Consider the following 25151-nt stretch of genomic DNA (forward strand, 5'->3'; position numbering starts at 1 on the left):
AGAAAAAGAAGAGGAAAAAGGGAAAAAAAATTAAAAAAAAAATTAAAAAAATCGGTCAACAAAACACACAAAACGAGGCAGTCAAATTCGAATTTCCCATTTTTTTTAATGGCGCGTGTTTTACATGCGCCAATACTAACGGTCGAAAAGGGCTACACGATAGAACGTGTAGCCCTCGTGTAACAGTGGGCTCAGTGGCGGACGCAGGATTTTCATCAAGGAGTGGCAAAAAAAATATATATATATCAAACAAAGCTAAATATATATAAATTATCCATAGAACTCCAATCTATATCTGGCCGCGATGATTCGTCATAGTTTGAAACTTATGTATAATAGCATCATTAGAAACACAACTAAATACATCTTTTTCAATATAGACCACCAAATTATCACTCATCCATTCATCACCCATCCTGTTGCGTAGTCGATTCTTCACAATCTTCATAGCTGAAAATGCTCTTTCCACAGAAGCTGTTGCAACCGGTAGAACTAATGCTAAAGTCATAAGCTTGTAAACCAACGGATACACCAAATGTCTACCAGTTGCCACTAATTTTTTGGTTAGATAGTACTTTCTCCGAACTCTTTCAAGAATATTAGGATGATAAGTTGTGATTTTTGGTCGCTTTCCTGGGTCCGAAAGAAGTTCTAGCAAGTCAGAATTTTCATCAATAATCGGTGGTTTCTCTTTCAAACTCAGAAATGGTCCACATGGAGCTGAGTTCTTGATCGTTTGAGGCGAGATTGGTACACTCTCGTTGGAACTCACGTTAGGCAAAGACGAATTTTTATTGACTTTTTGATAATACTTCAACATCGATATAACTATCCATAAAAATGCAAAGGAATAACAATTAATAAATCAATATGATTATATAAATATATGAACTTCAAACAATCAAAAGACAAAGAGAATGACGGATTTAATGATTTACCTGTGTTGTGAATTGTGATTGCAAATTGCAGGGATAGATGGAATTTGAACTGGCCGAAAATTGAATTTGAGGAGAAATTGCTGAAATTTGAATTTGAGGAGGAAGAGTGTAGACTGTAGGGGACGGTTGGAGTGTTGGAGAAGAATAGGAATTACTTGTTTAATAATATAAAGATATGTTTGTAATAATTAGTGGGGGTATAATAGATATTTCACACTCAAAATTAAGGGGGGGGGGGGGGGGGGGGGGGGCAATTGCCTTCCCTTGACTCCACCTATGTCCGCCCCTGAGTGGGCTGCATCGGTTACACGATAGCAGCCTTACACGAGTAAGCCGCTATCGTGTAACCGATGCGGATGCTCTAAATATAATCGAGCATAAAGTTTTGTCCCATGTGGTTAATTCAACATCCATTAAGAGAAAGTGGTTAGTGAACACTGGCGAAACTTTCTGCAGTTGATTGGATGCATTAGATCACATTAAAGGATTAAAGATCATAATAATTAAATATATATTCATATATAGTTGAAAATTCATATTTGTTTAAAATTTAAAAATTTCGCTTGAAGTTGAAGAGATATATTAAATTTCAAAACCTAAATCCAATTTGAAGTTCTGAAGGCCTACGTAAGAAAAAAGATTTCAAATGATTCCAAAGAAATCAAAGTAGATTCCGAAGCAACCACTAAGAAGATGTTTGACTAAGCTTTTCTTAATGAACTTATAAGCTTCAACAAGATATTTTAAGAATTTACAAAATATAATTTCTTAAAAGTTTATAAGTTGTGTCAATATATTTGGATAATTGAGCTTATAAGCTAGAGACATAATTTTGTATTAAAAAGAAAAAATATTTATTATAGATAGAAAATTGAAGAGAGATGAACTTTAAAGGGTACATGACGAAAACAATAGACGATCATTGAATAATATTTGTAATTTAATATAAGATTATGAAAAAATCAGTCAGGTATAATTACATATTTTTTGGGGAGCTTGAAGCTTATTTTTATAGATTATAAGTTGTTTAAAAGCTTATTTTGTAAAAAAATTTAAAAGAATTTATAAGCTCATAAACAACTTATAAATTATTTTAAAATAAATTTTTAATCTATAAAATAAATGTGGAAACCATGCATGTGTGCAAACAGTATGGAGAAGGTAGATGGGGACAGGGGCTTTGCAGATGCGTTCACCTTTGTAATTTAGGTTTAAATTGACTTAACAACCGTATATATGGGCAATTTTTGCAAATTTTCTCTTCTAAATACATTATCTTTTTACTCACTTTCACCAATTCATTTCTCTCTTACAACCGCATATATGGGCAATTTATTGACGCTATCACACATTACATGTATTGGATTGTTATAATGAATTATTTAAATCATTTTCCGATTTAGCATGTTTAATTATATAAATTAATAATTTTTGTCGAATTGCTCAGTCATAAATTAAGAGTACCTTTGTAATTTTAATTTGAAAGGCAGTGCAATTAAAAGTTCGCAAAATTAATTGTGGTGTATGAATTCAATTTCAAACTGATTTTCAGTTATAAATAGTTAAAGAGTAAATTATTTGTAATACATATTTATATTGTTTACGAATTACGATCCTAACTGTATTATTTCAGAATTAATGCGGCTGTACTTCTGGAGTGCGTGACTTCCTTTGAACGTTGGAGGTTCAGTCCGAGGAAGAATGTTTAACTGATACTTGAATTTAGTATCAATCCGTTGAATCCACGTGGCTCGCATTAAATAATCAGTCGTAACTAATTCTTGGACTGGTTAGTCCAATGTCAGTATTTTACTTGTCTTAATCATTACATCAGTCGGCAACTTCAGTCTTCAGTCTTCAGTCTTCAGAACAACAACTAAATCAGAAAAAAAACTCTAACACTTGAGTTCGAACAGTTCTAGTCTATTACAAGTGAAACCTAAGGATTTTGGTATCATCAAAACTAGGATTAGGATATTTCATTAAGTTCCCAACAGTTGGGAGTTAGTAGATTTTCTTGAGATCTACAAGAGATAGAGAATTTATTAATCTACTGTCATTTGCTACTCTAGCGAGAGTATTTGATTATATGTGTGATCTCTCATCATAGCTGGATTAAACTGGTAATTAGGATTAATAGGTTGATTATGTGAATTAGATTAATGAATTTACATCCCTAGGATCAGTCTTTTATTATCTGATTTTCTACTTGAATTTTATTTGCTTTTTTTCAAGCTTAGTTTTAATTAATTCTTTCATCTTGGTGTTTTGCCTGAATTTGTTAGAGTTCTTTTTAGGATTATTTAGAGTAATTTCGTTTATCAGTCCTCGTGAATACGATACTCTGCTCACTGTTTATGCTACAATTACATTATGTTAGTTGCAGTTTTTGTTGCTAAGAAAATATTGATAAGATACTTACATGCACTCATTATTTTGTGTGTAGTGAGTATTGGATTCTTACCATTACCGACCTTCACAAGAATGAGGTAATTGTGACGGTGCTCGGAAAAAAGTTGTTGAATTGTAAGTTTAGTTTGTTTTACTTTTTGTTATTATGAGTGTTCTATATTTCATTAGTCTTTGAATTAAACTATTTATATCTCCTATATTAAGGACGTTAAAGATGTTAAATGCCAAGATGCAAGGAAAAGAACGAAAGACACTAAGTCGGTCAATAGCTAATGTATATAACTTGATAAAATAAAAAAAAGGATAAAGAATAAACTTCTTATTAACGAATCAATTCAAATATAGGTTCCTAACAACCTGATGGCTTTTAGTGTGGTTACTATGTCATGAAATACATGAAGATATTATTGAGTTTGCTGATTTTGAGAGGATTAGTTTATTGTAATTATTGGTAATTGTTATAATTGAAGCTTATTGAAAGTATTTGGTGGTTGTATTTATTCCTATGATGCATATCTATATATTACTTTACAGTTCAATAAAAAAATTATTCTAGTGTGGGCATTGACGAAGTGGGGAGTGGGCAGATTGCGTACGTACAAGATTATATGTATGTGTGAGTAGAAGGCAATGTAATTTGTTTCTTACTTTACATATTGGTATTAGTTGACTTGGATGATAGGTCTTTTTGTTTGTTAAAAGATGATATTGTTATCTTGAAAGCAAACATATGTATGAGAATATTATCGAATTGAGTTTTGCAGGCAATATGATCAATACTAGTTTGGTGCAAAGAGGAAAAATGTCATATTTAGTTGTTGAAAAATTGAGGCTTTTAAAAACATTTGATTTTAAAACTTATTACTCCCTTCGTCCTCAAAAATTATAATCCAATGGAGGTGGTACAAGTTTTAAGAAAAAATGTGGTAGTTGCATTTGAGTGGAGATTTATATGAGTCTCACACCTTTTTGTAAATAGTGAGAGAGAAAGTTTGTGGGGTCATTTTCAAAAAAGAAATGTTACAATTTTCAGGGACATCCCGATATGGTAATAACGTCTCAATTTTCAGGGACAGATGAAGTATTAGATTTTTCATTTGTTACATTCATAGTTAAAACTTGGTGCAAGACATTCTAAATGATTCTAATGAATGTTGGTGATAATTGATTGTGTAATTTGATATTTGTTGTTATTAATTATATTTAATTTTGTTTTAAAACTGCTTTTGTAGGGACTACAAAATATATTTACAAAATAGTTTTTTTCCTCCCTTAAAATAACCTATAAAATCAACTTTTAACCGGTTTATATCATTGACTTTTTAGCGGTGTCTTTCGCGCTAATAAACATTGCTATACAATAACACTGATAGACACTGGTTAAAAATCGGTGTCTTAGTATATACGAAACTGTTTTTTAACTGAAGTCTATCAACGCTATTGTGTAGCAGGGTCTATTAGAGCAAAAAATATCGCTAAAAATGACGCTAATAAAAATCGGTTTCATAAATACCTATGACGCGGTTTATTAATTGGTTTCTATCAACTTATTTTTTACTCTTATGAAACTAGTGATTTGGGTAGATAGAAATCGATTAAAAATTGATTTATGTCAACGTTTTTCTTGTAGTGATAGGAAGGCCTTTGTCGAAGATATCTGCACATTGCGCAAGAGGTTTCCATAGGACCCACCACAATCATTAGATGAAAAATTAACAGTGTTAAAAAAAAAATCAAATCTACAATTTTCATTAAAAGATACAAAAACTTAATTGCGACAACAATGAAAGCGGATCTAGAATCTCTGTTGCACGATCTTCATTTCTAACGTTTTGCCGTTGAAATTTTGATAAGAATCATCCTCCGCAGGCAAAAACCCTAGTGGTGTCGGCGGTTAAAAATTGTCTAAAAAAAAAATTGCACGTTTAGACGCTTTGTGGTTAAGTTCAATCATGGTTCACAATTTCTTAAAGTCACACAAAAATTTGTTATAAATCAAATTAATAAGCACCCAAAACACATGACAAAGATCATAACGGGGTAAAGCATTGCTTGAGGGTTTAGCGTATAATCTCCCGCGCGTGGGGATACGACTCTTCCTCTCTCACTATACTATTTTGCTCTAATTAATTTATTGATTAGTTTTAAAATGTATCATGACGCAGTAATAATAAAAAACATTATATGTTTTTAATATAGGATTTATGAGTTTGTAGAGTTGATACCTATAGTCTATAGAAGCATGCGTTTTAATGATCACACTATAAGTAGCTAGATAAGGTCGACCTTTTATTATAAAAAAATCGTTCCTTCTTATATTTTCTATCTATGTTTACATTTGGGGTAATTTGCAAATTAGATCCTCCAATGTTTTAATTTTTTTTATTGAATAATATGGGGGTCCTCGTCCGAATCGAAATTCGAGATGATAATGTTTGATGTTGTCTATTTTAATCAGGAGCGTGCAAGCCCATGCAGAAATTAATCAAGATGTTGATATTGGCATAGTAATTTACTTAGGATTTAGTATATATAATAAAATCTTCTCAACACTTCTCAATATTATCAAATTGGGGAGGGCTTATTAGTGGAGTAAAGGATCTCCTCGTCTAAAATATTTTGTCTCAATTTAATTAATAATTTATAGGTCATATTGTTGCATTTTCTAATGTGGTTTAGTGTTATTGTTACACGTTATTGGAAGAAACGTTTACTTTGAAAGATTAATCTTGATAGATAAAAATAGTAAAATTAATCTCTTATTTACTTTATTGAATTGAAATTTTGGGATATCCCAAGGTCCTTGATTATTGGGTTAAGTACCAAATACCCCCAACGTTGGGGCCCCTATCGCGTATAGGACCCTATAGTCAGGGTAGGCGCTGTTTACTACCTCAACGTGGCTAAACCTAAGCAAATCCCCCCTGCGTTTTAACACCGTTAAGTCACTGTTAAAAAATTATTTTTTTAATATTTTTAATTAAGATGGTCTCTCTCTCTCTCCCCCCCATCGAGCATCGTCTCTACTCTCCTCTGCGTTCTCTTTCCCTCTTTGCTATACTGTCTCTCTCCCTCCTTTTCCAGTGAGCGTCGCCGGTTCTCGCTGCCTCTGGCGTGGCGAGGCCGGCGCTTCCCTTCTTTCCCCTCTTTTCCTTCCTTTTCTTCCCCTTTTCCTCAAATCAGAAATAGATCTAGGGTTTCTAATTTCCTCTCCACAATTCTTGTTCTCCAGCGAATAACGCCGCCGCTGCTGCTTGTCGCGCCGCCACCGTTTCTGTCTCAGGTAAGCTCCCTTCCTCACTCTCTCATGATGTCGCGCCGCTGCGCATGCAGTGCCGGCGGTCGCCGCCCTGCTCTCTTCTCTCTCCCTCTATCCCGCTCTGTCATTTTCTCCCTCGCTCAATCTCTATCTCTCTCTGCTATCGGCGGCCATCGAGGACCACCGTGGCGCGGGCAGCCCGTCTACTGCTCAAATTAATAAATCTCTAATTATTTCTTACTTCAGGAATCGATGGCTCAGACGTCTCCGGCGAGGCAGCCCGTCTACTGCTCAAGACTCTATTTTTTTTACCTTTCTTTTGTTATTGATCTGCTTTCCTATTTAAATACTGTAAAATTAAGGTTTTGATGGTGAAGTTATGCTTATGTTTAATCTGGTGTAGCTATGTCTATTCTGCTTTGATGGTGAAGTTATGCTTATGTTTAATCTGTGAGAGATCTTCGGAAATGATTGTTTGTGTACTGGAGAGAGAGAGAGAGAGACCATCTTAATTAAAAAAAAATTAAAAAATAATTTTTTTAACGGTGACTTAACGGTGTTAAAACGCCGGGAGGGGGGGGGGATTTGCTTAGGTTTAGCCACGTTGAGGTAGTAAACAGCGCCTACCCTGACTATAGGGTCCTATACGCGATAGGGGCCCCAACGTTGGGGGGGTATTTGGTACTTAACCCTTGATTATTTTATCATTTAAGCTAATTTTACTTGATTCTTATCCCATCTAAAGGGTGAGATTAGAGTAATCCTACTCTTGAGGATAAAAATACTCCATAGTCCATTTTATCAATCATGCAAAGTAAACGCTCCCTTAAAGATGTAGTTACGGATTATCTGGCCATCCAAAAAAAATAATATTAATATCAATTTGGAGATGATTCTGATACGAGGAGGTTTCATGCTCTCATATGTTCTATTAAAATATGTGAGTGATTTGCAACGTGCGGATGTTCACATAGAAGAATTTGTATTTTTATATTTATAAAACACTACAAAAAAATCGTTGATTACCGACGGCGAAATGCCGTCGGTAACAAAAGACGGCCGCCGGTAAATAGTGTTACCGGCGGCGTTACCGGCGGCAACTCGCCGTCGCTAAACGGTTCGTCGGCAACGCCATTACCGACGGCGATCGGCCGCCGTCGGCAATTAACGGCGGCGAAGCCGCCGGCATTTCCGCCGTTAAATACCGCCGTTGAACGGCGGAGAGTTGCCGGAAAATTACCGACGGCGTTTGCCGTCGGTAATTAGCGGCGGCGAGATCACCGTCGGTAATTTCCACCGGACGGTGGTGGCGCACACGCCGGAGTTGTTCACGATATTACCGAGGGCAAAATGCCGTCGGTAATTACCGACGGCATTACCGACGGCATTTGCCCTCGGTAATATATTTTTTATTTTATTTTATTTATTTATTTATTTATTTTATTGTATATCCACAATTTATTTCGGTATTTATACAGTATTGCATAATTTAGACGAACTTCCCAGTCGGTCACCCATCTTAGTTGTGCTCTAAGTCAAGCACGCTTAACCTTGAAGTTCTTTTCGAATGGTCACCAGTACAGAACACTCGTATTATTGATATATATAGTATCTATTAATTCATTTAAAGTCTACTTCAATATACAATATCATATATATTCATAACCTTAGAATATGTCGAGATGATATACAAAAAATGTTGTTAATTACGGATTGGGCTCGTTTCCGTTCTTATTTTTATGTCGGAAAAATATTAATTAATTAATTTATTATTAATTTTCGATTTTTTTTTTCAATCTAGTTTACACACCATTCATAACCTTAGTGTTGATTGATGAGTGAATCACTAATCAAATTAACATTCTTAAGTTATAAGTATAAGATTCTTACTAAGAATCTTGAATTCTTAGTAATAATCTTAGATTAGTAATAATCAATGTTTAAATTTTCACTTGTATTTCAATATATATGTGATTTCAATGTTTTTGTATTTTTATCTTTGATCAATTTATTAGATGATAAATGAAAAAAAATGAAAAAAAAAATGAAAAAAAAACTTAAAAAATAAAAAAAATTTAAAAAAAACTTAAAAAAATAAAATTAATTAAATGCCGTCGGTAATTAGCATTTGCCGTCGGTAATTAGCGGCGGAAAAATGCCGTCGGTAACGTTGGCCGGACGACGGTTGTGCTATCGCCGGATGTCACCGGCGGTGGCGATTAGCGGCGGCCGATTGCCGCCGGTAAATACCGACGGCAAATGCCGTCGGTAATAAATAATATATATGTATATTAATATATATTTAAATTAGCGACGGCGTAACCGCCGCTAATTAGCGGCGGCCGTTTTGCCGTCGGTAATTTGCCGGTAATAGTCAAAAGGCGGGTCGCCGTTTTTGCCGTCGCCGTGCCGTCGGTAATTGCCGGCGGCGACCGTGCCGTCGGTAGTTTTCGTCGCTATTTGCGCGTTTTTTTGTAGTGAAACATTTTTTTCACAGGGATGAAAGTTATATGTGTTACTAAAGTGTAAGCTGATTTCCTTCCTATTTCACTCTTATTCTTGTAAGATGTACTACCAACTAGTTAGACTAAGCTATACTTATTTTCGTGACCATAGATAAAGATAGATTTATACTACAAATTAACAATTGATATATCATCCGGTGGACTTTCATAATAATAACACTTAAATAAATAAATAAATATTATATTAGCATATGGTGTTGATTAATGTAATGTTACGTACGCATAAGTAATCTTGTGGGACCCAATATATTAATAAATGAGATCGAATATATTGACATGACCTATGAAGATGAACATCATGGCATCATATGTACCTGGAAATGATAACCGAACATTTAATTTTGTGGGCTAATGTCCGAAATAATCAGATCTTTCATTATCATCACCCTATAGTGGTTGAATTAGATCAATAATAAATGATAGCTTAAAATGTCTAAACTCATCTTCGTTTTATTTATGGCCCATAGTTTCATTACTTGACAATACTTGTCCAAATATTAATTGTGACCACTGTTTAAAACCCTTAGCTAGCTATAGATCAATTAATTATTTCAATAGATTTACTTTCACAATATGTATGATCTCAATAGAGGTTGGGCGAGTTTACTGCTTCAATATTAGATATTCATCTATAGCATTTTTGTATGATTTATCTTTATTTGGATTCCATTTTGATGATTTCTTTTACGATTTAATTTGCATGCTCCAAAGATACTGCTTACCAATTAGATTAATTAATGAAGTAAATAAGCAGCATTTTAGAATTAAATAAAAATGGTGTCATTAAATCACACTGGATACCAGCTCTTAAGTCTAATTAAAAAATAATAATCCCATCATGTTGTCGATCGAGCCAACTACTACAAACTAGTATTATGAAAGATCTTATTATATATATTTTTTTTGATCGGACAAAGTGACATTGCCAGGAAAATGTCACTTCCTATTCAATAATAGATACGATGTAAATAAGTATATATAGTTTGACATAGTTTGACGATTTTCTTATCTGTAACAATAATTTATCATGAGGGGTCACGTGCCATGAGTGGCAAAATTGAGCTCAAACTCTAACAGAATTAAAATTTTCAAGTTTCTTAAAAAAATTATTAGTTTTTGTTTTAGAAAATATATAGATTTTCAACTTAATTTATTGGCAAACAGTGTCATGCATGAAAATTAGGGTTTTCGCCGTTAACTATATATATTTAACATATCAGTTCACGACGCTCTCATATAAAATTAAATATAGATTATAAATGCTCCTGAATTGTTTTCCTCAAACATAAAAATATTGATGATATAAAGTACTCGTAGTAAATATAAATCTAATAAATTCAATGGTTTCAAAGAAAAAAATGTCTCTATTATTAATTTAGGAGAAATAGGGTTTTCAAATGTAACTTTGTCAACAATTTCAAGTAAAAAAATACCAACTAATTCGAGAAAGAACCATCACCCAGCTAGATGTGATTAACGCTTATCATCTATTCAGTTGATTATGATAAAATTTATTAATCGGTTAGGTTGTTAGTTAAAATATTTATTCTTCCCTCCCTCCGTCCATAAAAAATATGACACTTTTAATGGCCACATATTTTAATAAAAATAATGGTGATTTTTATGTAGTAAAGAATTGTTTCCACTAAAATTTGAAATGAGTGATTGAGAGTGATTGAGAGTGAATTAATGATATGGTACTTTTTGTAAATAAGGTGTGTTTGTAAATATAAAAAATAAGAAAAAATGGTGGAGTCATGTTTTAAAATGGACACCCAAAATGACAAAAGTGTCATATTTTTCGTAGACGGATGGAGAACTAAATTATTCACAAGTAAAAATCTGATATATCTATAATCGATAATATATATATTAAAAAGCCAAGTTTCAATTTGAAATCAATTTCAAATCGAACGGCAATTTTTTAATTATAATAAATAGATAAATTGTATTTTTTCTATTTGTTTTCTCCTTTTTATAGTTTTTATTTTTCTATTTTATTGTGTTCAGAAATTGTGAAACTCGAATAATTATAAAATATTTGATATACATATCAAATTAAAGATCATGAGAAGAGCTTTAATTTGATATATACTTATATATGTTATGTAAATATTAATTAATTAAATATAGCTTTATTTTAAAAAAGAAAACTCTAAAAGAAAACCTTTGAAAGCACAAGAAAAGCAGACTAAGGGTCGAGCCTCATTAAAACCTCAATGTTATGTAAATATTGAATTTAAATGTAAAAGTTATATTTAATTAAAGATTAAAACTTATTAAAATTCTTTCTCCTCCTCGTCTTTTTTTGGAATAAATCTATTTTTCTATTCTTTTTTACTTTTATTTTTTTCTTTAAACATTTTATTTTTTTAACTTTTTACGTTTTCACAATATCAATTTGTATTATTGTGATTTTTTAATTTTTCTATATTAATTCAATTAAAGTTATACCTTTTAATTATACTCCCTCCGTCCACAAAAGAACTTATTAGGAGAGAGTGATACAAGTTTAAGAAAAAAGTTGTTAAGTGTGAGAAAAAGTTGTTGAATATATTGAGAGTGATGAAAAGTAAGTGGTGGGATATAGAGGGTGTTTGGTTCAGCTTATAAGCTCTTTAAAACAGCTTATAAATTGTTTAGAGGCTTATAAGCTCTTTCAAAGTGTTTGGCTAAATAAGCTTTTAAAAAGCTTATAAGTGTTGAAATATAAACTTGATTTGTAAGTAAAATATTTTGTAAAGAAATATCTAGAATATAGGAAATAAGTAGAAAAATCTAGAACCTAAGATATTTAATTAATTATCTAGACTATTCTAGCAAATGAGTAGTCCTAGACTATTCTAGTAGCTAAAATTAATTAACTAGTCTAAAATGGTGAGCTATATCACCGACCTATGCCACTATATATATGTGTGCATTTGTATTGTTGGGATTGTGAAGAAAAAAGAAAAATTGGTTACTATTGTTAAACTCTCTCTCCAAATACACACGTCCACATCTTAATACACTAGTGCACTTACTCCAAAATCTCTCCAATTAACTTCTCCAAATTTCCTTTAGCCAATCAAATAAAATTCTCCATTTATATTCTTAAATTCCAACAAAGTGGTATCAGAGCCACAAGATTCTACTTGTGGTATGGCGAATTTACAATCGTTTCAAGTCCCCATGCTCAACAAGAGCAACTTCGACAATTGGAGCATCAAGATGAAGGCGCTATTGGGAGCCCACGACGTTTGGGAGATCGTGGAGAATGGCTACGAGGAGCCGCAGGACGAGGCCGCACTATCCCAACAACAAAAGGATAGATTGCGAGACGCGAGAAAGAGAGACAAGAAGGCTCTCTGTCTCATTTATCAAGCGTTGGGGGACGACGATTTCGAGAAAATCTCGAACGCGAGCACTGCCAAAGAAGCATGGGAGAAGCTCCAGAACGCATGCAAAGGAGCGGAGCAAGTAAAAAAGGTACGACTTCAAACTTTAAGAGGAGAGTTTGAGTCTTTGCATATGAAAGAGTCCGAATCGATTTCAGATTATTTTTCAAGAGTCTTGGCGGTTTCTAATCAAATGAAAAGAAATGGTGAAAAATTGGAGGATGTAAGAATTATGGAGAAAATATTACGGTCACTAACCCCAAAGTTTGAGCACATTGTGGTGACGATCGAAGAAACTAAAAATTTGGAGGAGATGACAATCGATCTTTTGTTGGGGTCGTTGCAAGCATATGAGGAGAAACAAAAGAAGAAGCAAGAAATTTCAGAGCAACTTTTAAAGATGCAAGTAAGCCCGAAAGAAAAAGAAGAAGGTTCGAGCAATGGCTATGGACAGTCTGGGAGAGGACGTGGTCAAGGACAAGATCGAGGCAGAGGTCGTGGACGTGGACGAGGACGAGGAGGCTTCGTCAACAGTAGTGAAAGAAAGGAGTTTACAAATGGTCGGGGGAGGAGCAACCCGCAGTCGAGGTACAATAAATCTTCGATAAAGTGTTATAATTGCCATAAATTTGGGCACTATGCTTCCGAGTGCAGAAGTGAAAAAGTAAGGATTGAAGAGAAGGCCAATTACGCCGAAAGTACAAATCAAGATATTGGTAGTGTGCTTCTGGCATATAAAGGAGAAGCTGGAAGACAAGATGACACGTGGTACCTCGACACTGGTGCTAGCAATCACATGTGCGGGAAAAGAAATATATTTGTGGAGCTCGATGAGTCGGTAAGTGGCAACGTCTCCTTTGGTGATGAATCTAAAATTCCAGTTAAAGGAAAAGGAAAAATTTTAATTCGCTTGAAGAATGGAAATCATGAATTTATTTCCAACGTTTATTACGTGCCCAATATGAAAAATAATATCTTGAGTTTGGGACAACTCTTGGAGAAAGGTTATGATATTCACATGAGAGATTATAACCTTTCAATAAGAGATGGCAAAAATAATCTTATTGCCAAGGTGCCAATGTCTGAAAATAGAATGTTCTTATTGAATATTCGAAATGACATGGCAAAGTGCCTAAAAGCGTGTTACCAAGATAAGTCTTGGTTGTGGCATCTTCGGTTTGGGCACTTAAATTTTGGCGGTTTGGAGTTGCTGTCAAAGAAGGAGATGGTGAGAGGTTTACCATCCATCAAGCATCCCGATCAACTCTGCGAAGGTTGTCTACTCGGGAAGCAGTTCAGAAAGCCATTCCCAAAGGAGTCAAGCTCAAGAGCTCAAAAGCCACTGGAGTTGATTCATGCTTACGTGTGTGGGCCAATAAATCCAAACTCCCTCGGTAAAAATAATTATTTTCTGCTATCCATTGATGATTTTTCTAGAAAAACGTGGGTATATTTCTTGAAGCAGAAGTCAGAAGTATTTGATGCATTCAAGAAATTCAAAGCTGCCGTGGAGAAGGAGAGCGGACGACAAATCAAGGCCATGAGGTCCGATCGAGGCGGAGAATTCACGTCAAGGGAGTTTCTAGAATTTTGCGAAGCAAATGGAATTCGACGGCCCCTGACAGTTCCGAGATCCCCCCAACAGAACGGAGTGGCAGAAAGAAAAAATAGGACAATCATGGAGATGGCGAGGAGCATGCTAAAGACGAAGAATCTGCCTAAAGAGTTTTGGGCCGAAGCAGTGGCGTGCGCGGTGTACTTGTCCAACCGATCGCCGACAAGGAGCGTGTGGGGAATGACTCCACAAGAAGCCTGGAGCGGGAGAAAGCCAGGAATTTCCCACCTAAAGGTATTTGGAAGTAAAGCCTACGTGCATGTACCAGATGAGAGAAGGAAGAAGCTCGATGACAAAAGTGAAGCATTCATATTTATCGGGTACGACTCTAACTCTAAAGGTTATAAGTTATATAATTCAAATACCAAGAAAACAGTGATAAGTCGAGACGTGGAGTTCGACGAAGAAGGAGGTCCAAGTGGAGTATGTGAAATCACAAGATCAAGTTGCCGATATTTTTACCAAGCCGCTCAAGTTCGAGGATTTTGTGAAGTTCAGAATTTTGCTCGGGATGACAAATCAAGTTTAAGGGGGAGTGTTGAAATATAAACTTGATTTGTAAGTAAAATATTTTGTAAAGAAATATCTAGAATATAGGAAATAAGTAGAAAAATCTATAACCTAAGATATTTAATTAATTATCTAGACTATTCTAGCAAATGAGTAGTCCTAGACTATTCTAGTAGCTAAAATTAATTAACTAGTCTAAAATGGTGAGCTATATCACCGACCTATGCCACTATATATATGTGTGCATTTGTATTGTTGGGATTGTGAAGAAAAAAGAAAAATTGGTTACTATTGTTAAACTCTCTCTCCAAATACACACGTCCACATCTTAATACACTAGTGCACTTACTCCAAAATCTCTCCAATTAACTTCTCCAAATTTCCTTTAGCCAATCAAATAAAATTCTCCATTTATATTCTTAAATTCCAACAATAAGCTGTAAAATTAAGCTCTAAGAGCTTATAAGCTCCCAAAAAATAAGTTCATCTACCCAACTTATTTTCTCATTTTCTTATAAACAACACTCATTTTACAAAAAAAACTCAACTATAATTTTTAATTTATTTTCATTATATATCATGCTAATTTGATCTATTTTTCATTTTCTCTCTCTAACAAAAATTTTCTCTCTCTAATTAAAAATTCTCTTTCTAACTTATAAGTTCAATTATCCAAACACTTTGACAATTTATAAGATCTTTAAAAATTACATCTTATAATTAAGCTCTTGAAACATCTTATAAGTTACAAGAGCTTATAAGCTTTTTAAAATATGCTTAGCCAAACATCTTCATAGTCCAAAAATAGATATTAAGTTCTTTTGTGGACGTCCCAAAAAAGAAAAATAGGAAGTTTTTTCGTGGACGGATGAAGTATTATTTAACTTTTAAATGATAATTAAATTGGTTTAAATTTTATATATATGGAAAAAATATATAAAAACATTTTCCCGTATTGCACGATGAAATTGGAATATATAGAAGATTAGGTGTCCTCTGAAGTAGAAAGTATAATTACCGTGTAAGGAACTAATGAGGTAGAAAATGATGGATTAGAGTGTAAGGCACATCAGATGTAAGTACAAAGTAATCATAAGAATAGTAAGTAGCATATTTTTTTTTATTCTGGTAAACGCACAGTAATACTACTTTCCTCTATTAAGTAACTAGTAAGAGCTGGGCCACAAACCCATTTTATAATATATAAATTATGCTCCCATTAATTCTAGGGAGGTTTTCTATACTACCCAACTCCTCCAAAATACATTTCAAAACTACCCACTTTTTTGAGCTAATTTAGCCCATGACCATTTCATTTGTTTATTATTATTTGAGTTGCTACTGTTGCTGTGTACTGTCAGACAAGTACACCAATTATTGGTTATTGGTAGTTTGAGTGATATTGTTTTCCGTGTTTTGTCCACTGATTGGAAAATGTTGTAACATGTACCTTTGCGCATTTAATTATTTCTTTGCGGAAATTTAGTGCGCATAATCCATATTAATTGAGCCACTATGTGCATAGTCTATAAGAGATCTTTGCGCATTAAGTTTCTTTTCATTGCCTAAATCGATGCGCAGACTTCTTTGCGCATAGAATTATATGCGCAATTTTAATTTTTATTCTGTTACACGTGGAAATATGGTATAGCTGTAAGGGTAATGGTAGATTTCATGTGAACGATTTGTCAACATCAAGAAGGTACACTTAGTTCACGGGAAATTATTTCATACGATGAAGGCACACTTAGTTCACGGGAAATTATTTGATACGATGATATTTGGTTTGTTGGTGGGCAGGGAACACAAATAATTGTGAAACCTTGTAAATGAACAAAAAAAAATGTCGTGGAGAGCTGGAGAACTCACAAATTGAAAGTTTCTTTGCCCCAAAATCTAGGAACTGAAGCGAGCTACAAGAGGTTAATATTTCTCATATGTAGATTATTATGTAATATTTAATTGCTACATTATGCGCTATTTTTAATTTTATTGAGGATAATCATGAAATGAAACTTAGTTTAGATTTATTAATTATTATTATGCATCTATGTATGCGTAATACATTATGTTGCTAAATTAATTTTGTTAGATGTAAAAAATTTGGTGTATCGTAGATGATAGTTTGTATTATGTGATATATCATCATGAAAAATTTGTTGTTTAATATTTCGGATGTTGATGTTGATTGTTTTATTATTTGGTGGATAATATCCTCATGAAAAATTTGGTGTTTAATATTGTCATGAAAAATTTGGTGTATAATATTTCGGATGTTTATGTGATATACCCTCATGAAGGCAAAAATTTATTATTGAATTATAATGGTATTTGTCGTTGTCTCTTCGTAGATGGCGGAGTGGAAGAATATTATCGTAAATTATGGAGGATATTGGAATGATAATCTTTATAATGGCGGCAGTGCTACCTTTTGCTATGTTCGAGCTGATAATATAAATATTCTAGAGTTGCGGCAAAGTATTAATTATTATTTGGTGGCAAACTCCTTGAATCCAAACTATGATCTTTATTATTTGTCAAGAACTCGCAGTGGTCGGCTGATTCGTCCCTTGTTAATTAATGATGATCAACTTCGGCTGTTATGCACCAATGAGGTCGAGCCACAAGTTTTTGTGACTGACAATGGAAGGAATTATCCGTCACAGCGTGATGTATACCGACCTTCCATGGATATACCTAGTCCATCCACTTATGAGCAGAATCCATCGCATGTTTCGTTGGATGAGTCCATTGCACATCAAATGGCAGGATTTGATTGGTTTGCAGATTCAACGCCTAATTCCACCCGGAATTATGCGTCAGGAGGACCATCTGGTGTCGATGACATTGATGATGAGGAGTACATCCCATCAACAGATGAGGATGAGGATGTACATGAGGATGAGGAAGAAGAAGAAGCTGATGAGCGGGCCTCTGTTCGAGTTGATTATGGCACGTTTGCTGAGCATATTGCGTGGATTCGCCGAGAGGGGGGAATTGGACAGCTGATGGCTATGATAATGCAAACAAACCCACGAGGTCTAGCTGAAGATTTAGGACAACAAACGGCGCAGGAGATGAGCAATTGGTTGGTTCCTGTTATTCCTGAAGATTTTTCAGAGAACCTTTTTGCCGGTAAACTTGATGAAATACCAGATCCGGCTGATCTAAGCGAAGGTTCTATATTTGAAAGCAAAGAACACCTAAAAATAGCTGTTGGGTTGTGGCATTTGGAACGTCGAGCAGAATTTATCATTCCTCGATCTGACTTGGATAGGATTATCTTTAAATGTAAATATCACAAGCGGTGTCCATTTCAGGTACGAGCCACTCAACAGGGATCTTTTTGGTTTATTCGCAAGTTTGGTCCTGCGCATACTTGCACTGGTGATATGGTGAATACTGGTGTGCGAAAGGTCCATGCTCGAAACATTGCAGCGCATATTGCAAAGAAAATGCGTGAGGACGGTGAAATTGTGAAGCCGAGGACTATTATGGCCGACCTTCAGCGGGAACATGGTGTGAAGATCAGTTACAGTGTGGCAATTCGTGCCAGAAATATTGCTGTGGAGATGATATATGGGGGGCACAAAGAATCTTATGCATTGCTCCCTGGCTACTTACATATGTTAAGGACTTGCAATCCAGGATCGTTGACTGACTTGGAAATTGATGCTAGTGGTCGGTTCAAGCACCTTTTTGTGGCACTGGGTTCATGTAGACTAGCCTATACTATGTGCCTAAGGCCAGTAATTGTGGTAGATGGCACACACTTGAAGGGACGTAACAAAGGTATACTGTTTGTTGCAGTAACGAAGGATGGAAATGAACAAGTCTTCCCCATGGCATTCGGTGTTGGTCCTATAGAGAATGATGAATCTTGGACGTGGTTTTTATCTCGGCTGAAGTCAGCTTATGGTCAGAATTCTGAAACTTTGATAGTTTCTGATGCACATGTTAGTATTGCGAAAGCTGTGAATGATGTATATCCTGAGGTTGCTCATGGTTTGTGTTACTATCATTTGTTGAACAAACTCACTCGCTTTGGCAAGGCAGCAGTTGCACTATATCAGAAAGCAGCTTATGCATATAGAGAAAGTGAGTTTGATGCTGCGATGGCAAGTTTAAAAGCTCTTAAGGAAGAAGGTGGAGCTTATAGCAAATTGATGCAGGTTGGCCCGGAGAAATGGGTAAGATGTAAGTGCCCCGTTCGACGATATAGTTTCTTAACATCAAATATAGCTGAATCGTTCAATTCTCGTTTATTGTGGGCAAGAAGGTTGTCTATATGCTCCATGGTTGAGGCAATTCGTCATATCATAGAGAAGTGGTTTGATGAAAGACATGAGGCCGCAAAGTCTTTTTCAGCTGATGTTACCCCGGAAGCTCTAAAAAAGCTAACTGTTGAATTGGAGAGATCAAGGAGATACGAGGTCGTTCCGATGTCACGTATTGCTTTCAAGGTTAAGAGTTCTAAGAAGACATTTAAAGTGAACCTTCAAACGCAATCGTGCACTTGTGTTTAGTGGGATATGAATATGCTACCATGCTCACATGCAGTTGCAGCCATAAGGTAGATCATTTTGTTTAGTAGAGTTGTATTTTATATTGAATCTGATAATTTCATATTTGTATCTCCGTGGTTTAGACATACAGGTGATTATATATCTAAGCACGTTGGAGATTATTATCAAGCTGCAAAATTGCGTCAGGCGTACTCGTATCGAGTTAATTCAGTACCCCCACTAGCGTCATGGTCGATTCCTGCAAACCTTAAAGGTCTTGCCATTGATCCGCCAAAAATCGGTAAACAAGCTGGACGTCCAAAGAGCACGCGCCATTGGGGACCAACTGAAAGAACTACAAGGCAAAGAACTGAATCAAAGAATGCTCCTTCAAGCAGCACTAGTTGTGGCCCTAGAACCTGTAGCTTGTGTGGATCTGAATCGCACAATGTAAACATATGTCCTTATTTGGTTCCCTCTGAATGAGGAATGTAGGGTTGTGGTTGTTATCCTCTCTGTGTTATCCCGTCTTAGGGATCTAAGACTATTAAATTATGTTATCCTCTATTTTGATTACATTATGTTTAAATTATGTTTGAATCTAAGGTGCTAGTTTATGATTGAATCTAAGGTGCTACTTGTATTAAACTAGCATTTTCACTGTTGCACGAAATATTTTATATTTTATTATATATAGAATTAATTATTATTTGATTAGTATATAAAAATTTAAAATATAATTAAAAATACTATAATTTAAGATAAATATATTTTAGTTTAATATGAATATAATAAAGAATAATTCGTATTAATAAAAAATTATATTGTGAAAAAAGAATTATGCGCAGACTAACTTTGTATGCGCATAGTTCAACAATACCACCTTCTATGCGCAGATTTGCGCATACTAACTTTCTATGCGCATAGACCAACCATTTGTGGCGCAAAGTTGACCCCCTTCTGCACTGCGCATAGCTTGTTGCGCATACATCATCAATTTCTCAATTTTCCTTTACCTTATTGCGCATACACCATGAATTTTTCTTTATTTTTTATATATATAAATTAATACTAATTCAATTATCATACTCAGAAATATAATAAAAATTAATTTTAATTAAATATATATTGAATTGTATATTAAAAAAATAAAAAAAAAAAGAATTTATACTTATAAAATTTGATATTATGAAAAGATGTATAGCTTATAAATAAACCTTCAATTTTATTCTAACTACAAAATTGCCAATTTTTATATTTTTTTATCTTAATGGATAATTTTTATTTTTACTATTCTAAAGTGGCTATTTTAAAAATCCACTCAAATTAATACACAATTTTAAGTATAGATAATTATTAATAAAAAATTACAAATTATATCAAAATTCATATATATATATATATATATATATATATTGTTTTCTCAAGATCCTTACATTAGTATATTTTAATTAAGATATCTAATTAAATTAGATTGAGTAAAAGTCATTCACGCATATAGTACAAACAACCAATAAATTTTGCGACATATATGAGTGAAGAAACCTATAGGCTATATTAATACTAATATATAGTCCTCACTTACTTATAATTAATTAAGGTGTTCTCAATTTAAGAAAAGGCGTAGATTAAAGTGGATCCCACAATTAATTTAGCCAATTAATTTTCTTTTTTCCGAGTATATCCCACAATGCGCAATTCAATATCCTTAAAATAGCTTTACACAAAGATGCGCATAGTATCAAGTACCTAATAGTGCGCAGAGAACACAGCCATAACAATACTAAATAAATCCAAATCATTGGACAATTTATATAATGATTTTTTAGATTTTTAGTGATTTCTAGATTTTAAATTGCAAAATCAAATAGAAAGTGAGGAAAATCAAATAGGCCATGCGCATAGCATCAATTACATGGTTTTGCAAAATTTGACACTATGCGCAAATTTGCGCATATAGTAGGCGATGCGCAATACTGCTCATAAATTACTAATAAATTGGAATCAAACCATTTGTAAAGCTCATATAAAACTGTCCATGCGCATCACAGCAACAAACGAATATACAAATGAAATTGCTACATGTACCAATTTAGTTTACAAGTTCGTCATAATCCAAACAAAATAACACATACAACATCTAATCAACTCCGCACATACTAAAAGCACTAGCAGCAATAATCTCCCTGTATTTTTTCACTCGTGTGTTGCCCCAAGTAATACTAGGAGCATCGGAGATTATGCGCTCTATCACCATGCAAGCAAAAGGACCACATGAACTATAATCCTTCTGACTAAATTGCTCGTCCGGTGCAGGGATATAGAGTGTCAATGGATGCGTCTTCCTTTCCCATCCACACACATTCGACGTCCAATAGCCGGCATCTTCCAAAATCTTCCCGAATAAACTCAACAATGGTTGGATCTCGGCTCCACGCTTTGCTTTCGCGGCTTCATCCAAACCATAATATAGTGGATCGTGTAGCTCGGCCTCCCAACGTCCGAGGTATATTCTAACAACCACGTAATGTCCTTTAATCCAACATGGAACAACAACCTACATAGATAATTTATAATAGAACAATATTAGACCTTCAAATATGTCTATCTAGATAATTATAATCTACAACTATTCTAATATTAGAGATATAAGACCTGTGTGGCACTAAACCAATTTTGTGCCATTGACGACCCACTCTCTCCTTTAACCATGGATAAGACGGATTTAGGGACATTCCAATCATGAAAGGAGTCATATGATCCAGGAATAGTATGGTTCAACTTTGTACTAAAGAAGCAGCAACTCCAATATTGATCACAAACTCGCTGTTCAAAAAATAAAATAAATTTCATGGTATATGCAAATGAAAACTACATGCACACAATATTGAAGTTGCACAAAAGAACTTACATATAGATCAAAAGAGGCTACGCCCGTGTTCTCGAATGTAACAAATGGAAGAATTGAAACCCGACGTATCAGCTTCGATTGACAGCTCAATATGAACAAATCAAGAACCTATAGGATACAACGGAGAAAACATAAATTTGCATAAATAATTAACAATTTAAAAAAATCTTTCAATTAACTTACATCCTGGTGCAGCGAACAATCAAGCTTCAATATGCTCTTGAACCAATTCTTCGAGACTTTATGGTTACTTTCCAAGACAAATGCCTCAGTAGCGTCTCCATTAAGGAAAGCCGTAAAGTTATCCATCTCCGCTGTCGAAAGTAGAATGGGTTCTCCAGATGCCGCATACGGTGACTCCAATACTTGTGATGGGAATCTTTGACGTGTACTTCTCCTAGGCAATACCGGTGTCTCAATGCGTTGGGATGGCTCTCCAAAACTAGCCAACTCCTATTGAAATACAAAAATAATGGAAATAAACACATAAAACAATAATTGCTTTATAAGCTAATATTATATTTATACCTCTCCCATGAAATCCAAATATACTCTCATTTGATCAATTGGATTGGACAAACGAGGCAACTCGGCATCAGTGCCCAAATAAGATGTGCTCCCAAAATCAAATTGAGAAAACTGTGGCACATATGGCGATGGTGTAACATTATCAACACGAGGAACATCGCCTTCCTCGGTGCCCTCATTGGGTATATCATCACTCTGTCTCGCATTGGGTGCCGGTGTAGGTCGATGAACAGGAGAACGAACAGCCGTAGCTCGGACACTCTTACAACTAAAAAAACCCTTCAACTCCTCGAAAAACCCCCTCAATGTCCCCTTGACCCGTTCATGTAAAGCATCGCTGTGCCTTTTCATTCTCTCCTCGTGTGCCTCTTCCATTCTCCTCACAACTGTCTCCATATATTCACGGTCTACACGCCGGTTAGCATGATCGCCGCTACTAGATGATGAAGATGTAGTAGGTGGCCGAACACGCTTTTCCCTAGCTCGTCTACGACGACCCTCTTCATGGGAAGATGAACTCCGCGCCCGTGTGTCCATCACTGTCGCAGCCAAATCATGCGCAGAAATAGGTATATCATGCAGAGCTCCTCCTTCCTCTTGTTCTTGCTCTTCAACATGAATGTCGTGTGAAGGCCCATATGGGAAATCCTGATTAGGAGCTTCATCATGTTGTACCCCCATATACACACGAGCTTCATCATGCTGTGCCCCCATATACACACCAATGGTAGATAAGTAGTACATAGTGCTGACTTCAAATTCGTCTGCGACCAACTCCAATATCTCTTGCTCCTACATAAAAATAAAAATATAAAGAATCATTTCTGTTTAAAAATTAAAAATAACTCCTAATTTAATTTGTAAATGGACTTGGTAATACATCATGGCATTAAAATAAATCTCTAATTCAATTTCTTGAGTAATTTCGAATTTCTTATTTTAATTTCTAAACGAGGACTTCACATTTCAAACATGAAATTTCAAGAATTTAAATGCCTCACATATTGCAAACATTATAATGGTCTTTTCTGTCAACTAAACAAAATAAATGTATTTATAAGAAAAATTAGTGTAACAAAATTCTATCTACAAATATTTAATCACACAACAAATGATTACATAAATTAATAAAGAAAACATCTAAGTACCACTTTCTCGAAGAAGGGCCGTAAATCCTTCGTAGCCGGTCTACTACGAAACTTCCACTTCAAACATCTAGGGTGCGCAAACTCAGCAACACAATTACCGACCACATTACCTAAATCGGGCATAATCTCAAGCGACCACACATGCAACGCCCAAACAGGTCCATACAATTTATACTGTTTTTTAGACTTGCAATTTGTCGTATAGTAACACAACAAATTATACGTATACGCCCCCCACGGAAATTGGTTAAATGCATCAAGATCATCTACCAATGCCCAAACTCAATGCTAAATTGTTTTATCAGTCTCATAACCTACAAGCATTCCATATAGGACTATAATGTAGGCAATCCTCAAGTATAAACTACCATCCTCATCATCAATTTCAAAATTCTCAGAAAGATCAATGAGGGTTGATAGTTTCACATGAGACTCACCACAACTAAATTTATTAAACACTTCCACTCCACTCAAATCATGATTACGCGACATATCTACATTAAAATCACCAAAATTAAGACCAGTCACTAAAGCATAATCCCTCTTCGAAAAATGAACTCTCGTATTATTCAATAAAAAGAAAAGACCATCACGGCTTGACTTTATTTGGCGAGAGACTACTTGATGAACGGCCATTGCACATTTCGGACCAGGATTCTAATCCAATAAATGTCCAAAACAACCGCGTAAAAATCTATTTAACAATTGTTCACCACCTTTATCCTTTAAATTTTTCTTCACTTTGTCTAAATACTTGATTTTATAATAAGTGCCCACGTCCGAAGTTACATTGATAGTGCTTGGTCTCAATAGAGCCCCCTGTTACAAGCAAAAAAAATATTTCAATAACAAAAATAACTTCGAAAACATTTCCGAAACATAATTCAAAATAATGCGCAGACAATATTATTCTGCGGAAACAAACAATGCGCATAAATTATTAACTATGCGGAAAACTTATTAACTATGCGGAAATATCATATGCGGAAAAATTATTAACTATGCGGAAAAATTCGCAAAAATTATTACAGGGTTATGCGCATACAATCAATGCGGAAAAATTCAAAACAAATCTTCAAAACAAATCAATTATTAACTATGCGCAATCTTCAAAACAAATCAAACTATGCGCATCTATGCGGTAAAATTAAAAACAATTCAATTATTTAACATTTATGCGCAAACAATCTTCACCAAATTTGTTATAATAAAATCCCACAATTTAGCCAAACAATACGCAAAATGGTAAGGATTTGGGAATGGCTAAAAAGGTATTGACTAAAAAGAAAAAAAAAATCACAAACAATACGTAAAAAAATCACAATCTTCAACCCATTAGTAAAAAATTCACAATTTTTAATTGTTTAAAAATTCACAACACCCACTTGCGGAAATCATATACAATTTCTTCTACCCATTTTTT

General features: G+C 34.5%; 1 protein-coding gene across 1 annotated transcript; it reads right to left on the minus strand.

Moving 5' to 3' along the window:
* Positions 1-21179: 21179 nt before the first annotated feature.
* LOC131016264 (uncharacterized) lies at positions 21180-24544 on the minus strand. Its single transcript, XM_057944912.1, has 6 exons — positions 23729-24544; positions 22581-23372; positions 22236-22505; positions 22053-22160; positions 21797-21967; positions 21180-21698 (listed from the first exon to the last, which is right to left on the minus strand). Exons 1-6 carry the CDS (start codon positions 23849-23851, stop codon positions 21282-21284), a joined length of 1881 nt encoding a protein of 626 aa, XP_057800895.1. The 5' UTR covers positions 23852-24544; the 3' UTR covers positions 21180-21281.
* Positions 24545-25151: the final 607 nt, after the last annotated feature.

Source organism: Salvia miltiorrhiza, chromosome 3 (genome assembly GCF_028751815.1).
Source record: "Salvia miltiorrhiza cultivar Shanhuang (shh) chromosome 3, IMPLAD_Smil_shh, whole genome shotgun sequence".
In the NCBI taxonomy this organism is placed as follows: Eukaryota; Viridiplantae; Streptophyta; class Magnoliopsida; order Lamiales; family Lamiaceae; genus Salvia; species Salvia miltiorrhiza.

Coding starts and splice junctions, on each gene's coding strand:
- LOC131016264 (XM_057944912.1), bottom strand. CDS start 23,851: ATGCCCGATTTAGGTAATGTGGTCGGTAATTGTGTTGCTGAGTTTGCG. Junction 23,373..23,728: donor GGCCCTTCTTCGAGAAAGTG/GTACTTAGATGT, acceptor ATTTTTATGTAG/GAGCAAGAGATATTGGAGTT. Junction 22,161..22,235: donor ATTGTTCGCTGCACCAGGAT/GTAAGTTAATTG, acceptor TGTATCCTATAG/GTTCTTGATTTGTTCATATT.